The sequence below is a fragment of the Agrilus planipennis genome, unplaced genomic scaffold (genome assembly GCF_000699045.2).
Source record: "Agrilus planipennis isolate EAB-ADULT unplaced genomic scaffold, Apla_2.0 scaffold183, whole genome shotgun sequence".
Taxonomy (NCBI): domain Eukaryota; kingdom Metazoa; phylum Arthropoda; class Insecta; order Coleoptera; family Buprestidae; genus Agrilus; species Agrilus planipennis.
The window spans coordinates 256,913-263,999 of record NW_020438983.1 but is presented as its reverse complement, the minus strand read 5'-3'; the positions used below and the strand labels follow the sequence as shown (position 1 = coordinate 263,999).

Here is a 7,087-nt window from a genome sequence, read left to right as displayed (position 1 = left end):
CGTACATTTTATTGACGCATATCACATGACAATCACGGCAGATATTCGTGCAGAACTGCTGATGCACAAACAAATTAGAACATGGCAATCTTATAATAAATCTACCTATTATAATACTTATATTGCGTTTATTTTTATTGCTGTTCGTGAACAAATTCTTTAACAATGAAGTAAGAGTGAGTGCTGCTAATTGTACATAGCTAACGAATACGAAGTGATGCCAAAAGTTACCTAGTAAACTTTCTAACGCTCGCTAAAACAAAATTTTTGACAATCCGTCAGACACAAAATTATTTATGGTTCTCTCTGTTGTACAGAATATTGAGTAAGTTGATACTACTTCAGAAGGTAGACACTGCTTTTCTCGTTTGATACAAATGGGAAATGGGCCTCAAAGATTCTTTAGGCGATCATCCTCACGTATATTTGGAGTTGTGATTAATAAAACGCGAGAAAAAGTTCTATACATCAACTCTTCTTCAATTATTCATATTAACTCGTGTAAACGTATTTTAATCTAACCGTAATTCCATTATAATATTAAATAGAAACTGCGAACATTTAACGAACAATTTTACATATGAGCCTGTATACTTTAAATAAATAAATAAATATATGTAAATTACTTTCAAGTAATTTTAAAATACAAAGTACTGAAAATGCTACTTGTAAACTTTTGTAGTTATTTACAGCGTGGCCCAAAAAGTACGCAATATACTCATCACAGCCAAAGTTTAGTCGAAAAATTTTTCAAACAAAACAAAACTTGTTCCCTATTTTAATTCAAGATAGTCTGAAAAATAAGGTTTTGTTTATATGGTAGCCGTTTGAAATATGACTCTAATCAAAAAAACATATACGAAATGTTAAGAATACCAAAATATGGGGCTAAACAAAAAATTGCGGCGATATTCACTTTTTGGCCATTTGACTCGAAAAAAAGACATTTGAATATCAGCGCGATGTTTTGCATAGCCCCCATATTCAAATGCCTTTTCTTAGAGTCAAATGTCCCAAAAAGTGAATATGGCCGTAATTTTTTGCGTAGCCCCACATTTTGGCATTCTTAACAACTTTTTTCGATTGGAGCCATATTTAACATGGTAAAATTTTTCGATTAAAGTTTAAAACAACTTTTTGGGCCATCGTGTATACATAATTTGTCAATACTTATTTTAAATGTGTCACAAAATTTAAACGTATTCAACATTTATCACGTCGCAATAAAAAATATCGCCCAACCGAAAACAGAACTGAAAAAAATAGGAATCAATCATATATTTTTAAAACTAATAAAAATCCTACACAAATGGAGGAGTTACTTCGAGCGACCCTTGAGAATTTCTGGCGTGCATGATATTGGGTGGTCATACAAAAAATATAAAACGAGATATTTTGCATATAACACGTCATATATAAAACAAACCTTCAAAAATGACGAGACAAGCGTCAACGATGATAAGGTACAAACAAATTTTCGAATGGGAATCTAGAATTTTTAAGCAAAACTCTTCATTAACATTCAGAAAAAAAACATACAGTCAATATAAAAACAGTTGAGACAATATTTTTTTTATCAGATAAAAACTTATTGGCAAGTGGGTAGGTACTTAATGAATCACGAAAACATAAGATTATTAAAAAGTACCATCACATATAATAAAATCGTACATTAGTTAAACAAGCAGTTGTACGATTTAAAGCAATTTAATTGCATTCATTCTACTTCAAAAAACTTTCATTAATTGTTATCTTATCGTAATGCGATATGTTTGTTGAATAAATAAGAAAGCAAATATAGTAATTAAATCCTTGTCATATGATGCTGTTTTTCATAATCGATAGATAATATTTATAAATAATAGACAATTAAAATCTTTCATTAGAAAAAAGAATCATTTGTTAAAATCTTCAAAGCATCATATACAACATATTAAATTTACTCAAACGTTCATAGCCTGTAGTTTTGTTTGTTTTATACTTGATAATATAATTTTACTAAACAGTCGCGAAATTTTTTTTTTCAATATTTGTACAGAATCAAGTTAAAATTATTTTTAGATACTACTGGGGAAATAAATTTTCCATGTGTGCGTGCATTTAGACAGGAATCAAAGATGAAACACTTATAAGTGTGTGCATACAAAATATTAGTGATTTTATGAATAATTATCAAGATTTGGAAGTTAGTAGAAGCCTTCTATTTTTAGAAACACCTACACATTTAGAGCAATGTATTGGAAATAAGTAAAGATTGGTAAAGTAGATTTACGGTACATGTAAAAATTTGAATTGCAATATTCTTATGGGTTGTTTCCATTACAAGAAAGGAAATACAAGAATAAAAAGTTCGTCGAGTTATCAGAAAAATAATTTACTAATTTATGAATTTTGATGTCCAATCTGTGAAATACAAAATTATGGGACAAAATACGGGTAAATGTCTAGACCCCCTTTGGGGGGTGGGGGTGGGTAGGATCGAAAGAGGAGGTCTCCCCTATCACTGTACCATAAAAAGTTTGTGGCGGTCTCATCCCCATAAAAAGTTGGGGTGGGGGTAGGGGGATCGAATAAAACCCCATAAAAAATTTGCGGCGATCTCACCCCCACAAAAAGCTATGGGGGTTGAAAGTTGATTATTTTGTCAATTTTCATACACTATAATTCGAATAAAATTCAATAAAAAAGATATTTTCAAGCGGGTGGAGGTGGGGGATCGAATGAAGGTGGTCACTTGAACAAAACCCGATAACCTAACCTAACCTACCCTATTGTGAAAGATATTTAAATAATGTTTTATATAACTTTCTCAATATTTTTATGTATAGTAGTTTTACCTTTGAATATCGTTTAAGAATGATGCTATAAATATTTACATGCCTAGAAATGTATAAAAATTGGCATATTTATTAACTTTGAACCCCCATAATAAGTTATCCCCCTACCCTCACCCCCATAACTTTTCCTGGGGGTGAGACCGCCACGAACTTTTTATGGTACAGTGGTGGGAGAGACCTCCTCTTTCGATCCCCTAAGGGGGTGGGGGCCATCATCTAGATCTTTACCCTTTAGTTTTATCCTGATGATCCTGGTCAAGAGTATTTATCAAATTATTGTATTTTTGATGACATTTGACACGTATTTAGGACCTCAAATAGCTCAGAAAGCTTGTAATATATCATATGTCTCATACTTGTAATGTCAACAGCTTTGATACATCGTAATTTCAAATGACCTTTCGAAGCATCGTCGAACATAATAATTATATTTGTAAATCTATTGTTCTTCCACTAAGGTTTCAATTGTTACATTATCCCAAGAGCCGCACCTTACAGGCGGCTCAGTTCCTTTTGTAAATTCAAGAATATACATGCATTCAACTACCATTACCACTTTTATTACTGTTACTATTATTATTGTTGATAATAATATTATTTGTACACAGAACCTTGCAAATTGAAATCCGAATGAGTAGGCAACATTATGCAATGGAATAATAAATTATGGATCGTTTATAATAGACGCTGCTTTCTGCAATGCTCGCTTAATACCTACGCTAGTTATCGTAATAGTTATGTCTGGTATGAGGGTTCAATTATTATCGGACAATTAAATGGCAATCACAGCATTTAGATCAATTGAGGTAATTGAATATTTGGACAAGGGTAATGAAACAAACAAAACAATCAACCATGGCACAAAACGAACGAATAAATTGACTCGTTTCACTAACGGTATATTGAAAGGTTAAAATAATACATAAGGAAAAGTAGTTACAAATAATAAGTGTTTTATAAGGAAGTAATTTTGAAAGAAGCTGTTTCAGTTGAACTTACTCGAATAAAAATGTTCAGTCTTTTAGAATTTCTGAAAGCGAGACTCGAGTTTCCATCTCTCATCGAGTCCCTCTGGTGTCGATGAGAGAGACTGTCAAAAAAACTGTTTAGCGTCTCTGAACGAGCGACTCGAGTCTCTCGTTCAGAGATCTTCATTTCGTATCCAGTCTCTGAACGAGANACAGGGTGGCCCAAAAAGTACGCAATATACTCATCACAGCCAAAGTTTAGTCGAAAAATTTTTCAAACAAAACAAAACTTGTTCCCTATTTTAATTCAAGATAGTCTGAAAAATAAGGTTTTGTTTATATGGTAGCCGTTTGAAATATGACTCTAATCAAAAAAACATATACGAAATGTTAAGAATACCAAAATATGGGGCTAAACAAAAAATTGCGGCGATATTCACTTTTTGGCCATTTGACTCGAAAAAAAGACATTTGAATATCAGCGCGATGTTTTGCATAGCCCCCATATTCAAATGCCTTTTCTTAGAGTCAAATGTCCCAAAAAGTGAATATGGCCGTAATTTTTTGCGTAGCCCCACATTTTGGCATTCTTAACAACTTTTTTCGATTGGAGCCATATTTAACATGGTAAAATTTTTCGATTAAAGTTTAAAACAACTTTTTGGGCCATCGTGTATACATAATTTGTCAATACTTATTTTAAATGTGTCACAAAATTTAAACGTATTCAACATTTATCACGTCGCAATAAAAAATATCGCCCAACCGAAAACAGAACTGAAAAAAATAGGAATCAATCATATATTTTTAAAACTAATAAAAATCCTACACAAATGGAGGAGTTACTTCGAGCGACCCTTGAGAATTTCTGGCTTGCATGATATTGGGTGGTCATACAAAAAATATAAAACGACATATTTTGCATATAACACGTCATATATAAAACAAACCTTCAAAAATGACGAGACAAGCGTCAACGATGATAAGGTACAAACAAATTTTCGAATAGGAATCTAGAATTTTTAAGCAAAACTCTTCATTAACATTCAGAAAAAAAAACCATACAGTCAATATAAAAACAGTTGAGACAATATTTTTTTTATCAGATAAAAACTTATTGGCAAGTCGGTAGGTACTTAATGAATCACGAAAACATAAGATTATTAAAAAGTACCATCACATATAATAAAATCGTACATTAGTTAAACAAGCAGTTGTACGATTTAAAGCAATTTAATTGCATTCATTCTACTTCAAAAAACTTTCATTAATTGTTATCTTATCGTAATGCGATATGTTTGTTGAATAAATAAGAAAGCAAATATAGTAATTAAATCCTTGTCATATGATGCTGTTTTTCATAATCGATAGATAATATTTATAAATAATAGACAATTAAAATCTTTCATTAGCAAAAAGAATCATTTGTTAAAATCTTCAAAGCATCATATACAACATATTAAATTTACTCAAACGTTCATAGTTTACAATTAACCAAGTAACCTCAATAAAAATGCAACCTGCACCTTGCAGTGAAAGGGTGAAAGTAAGAAGAAAACTTACTTTCTAATAAGGATATCCCTGTACGTACACTTGTATTTTTTAAATCTACCTATTGTATGTATCAATGTAATAGCAATGAACATAATTTGAAATCGTAAATCTATAAAGTTTATTTATAATTACATAATTGCTTAAGAAAAGTAAACAGAACTGACCACTGACAAACAAAATCATTCTATTTATGTAAAATTTGTCTTAAAAATGAAATCAGGTCATATATGATAATTGTCTGTTCAAAAAGATTCATAAAAGTTAAAATTAGCATTTAATTAGTAAGCAATTTAACTATTCGTCTAAATACATGTGCATAATTGTTATTTACGATAGCGATTACATAAATGCATTATTATTTCACAGTATAGCTTTTGGATAAAAGTTTCATCGTCAAAATTAAATGAGACACATTTTCGAAAGTGTTTGTTTACTTAATGATAATTGAAGTTACCTAATTTAAAAAATTAAATCGTTTTATCGTTTTATTATTAGATACTTACATTACTAAAGCCACAGGCGAAACATACTAGCCAACCCCAACCTCCATCTGGAGGTGCAAAGTCTGGATCACCAACCCTAACTCTTCGCCTTTTCGGTCTTATAGTTGTTGTAGTTTCTTCGTATACTTTTTTATGTTGTAGGGTTGCCATCTAAAAAAAAAATAAAATCAATTTAATCCTCAATTAATACAATGATTAAAAAAATTGTGAGTACTAAAACGAATATTTCCTAAATTCCAATATACTTAAAGATTTAGTTATTCTATCAACCTTTTCAACAACACAATATATTTCTTCTTTTGAAGAACTTAATTTAGTTTTTTAATAATGGCCGTTTAGTTACATAAATACAATTTAAATTTTAGAATCTAAGTATACTTAAAACAATTGATATTTTGGTGTCAAAAGGAACAATTAAAGAACAACCTCTCTTATTCAATCCTACATAAAGGTGGAATTCGACCTACTTTTATGTAATGACGAAACATAAACTGTACAACATTTTATTAAATTGAAATAGGCCATTAAATGAATGTAAAAATTTACGTAAGTTTTACTAGTAGAGCACTAGACCTGATAAATGAATATTAGAAAATAAAATAATGTGAACATATTGTCATTGAAATCTTTTTTAAAATTATTGTATTTATAGGTAAATATTTGTAATTTAACTAAAAGAATTATCGTTACTTGCCTAGAAGTTTGTGAAATGTACGGTAGACTATGTGGAAGCACATTGAAGTGTTTAAGTAAATGTGTTACAATTCATATGTCAAAAAATTATCAAAAAAAAAAACTAAGCTGATAAGTGAAAGATAATCTCATTATCTTATTTACAAATGCTAATGACAAATTTTGCCTAAAGCTAATCTGGAATTATAGACCTTCATGCCTGAGAAGGTTTCCTATTAATATCTCGCCTATTTTTTATTGACTTCTATAGAATCCTCTGTTTTCCTATTCTTTCTAATACCTCTTTGTTTCTAACCATCTCTATCCTCATCATTCGCCTGTAACACCACATTTTGGACTTTTAACCATTTCATTTGTGTTTAAACAATTATTTAGTTGCAAGAGATAACAATCTAAAAGTTGAACTGCTTTATTACCATTATTATAGAGATATTATCATTACTAAAAATCACTACACGTACGTTTTCCTTATCGCGTGAATAAATGTGCAATACATGTACGTATTACACGCACATAATGCTCAACTCTAGTA

General features: G+C 30.4%; 1 protein-coding gene and 1 long non-coding RNA gene across 4 annotated transcripts in view; one reads left to right on the top strand and one right to left on the bottom strand.

The window, feature by feature from the left end:
- The window catches only part of LOC108737795, a 198,204-nt gene that overhangs the window by 17,164 nt on the left and 173,953 nt on the right, over positions 1-7,087 (top strand). The window lies entirely within an intron of this gene.
- The window catches only part of LOC108737790, a 26,664-nt gene that overhangs the window by 15,166 nt on the left and 4,411 nt on the right, over positions 1-7,087 (bottom strand). For 2 of the 3 annotated variants that reach the window (XM_018470889.1, XM_018470890.1), the window contains exon 2: positions 5,863-6,012. In XM_018470889.1, the coding sequence (XP_018326391.1) occupies positions 5,863-6,012 (150 nt within the window). Of the gene's footprint in view, positions 1-5,862; positions 6,013-6,556; positions 6,632-7,087 lie in introns of those variants that run through there. The other variant, XM_025975565.1, reaches the window with a different exon arrangement.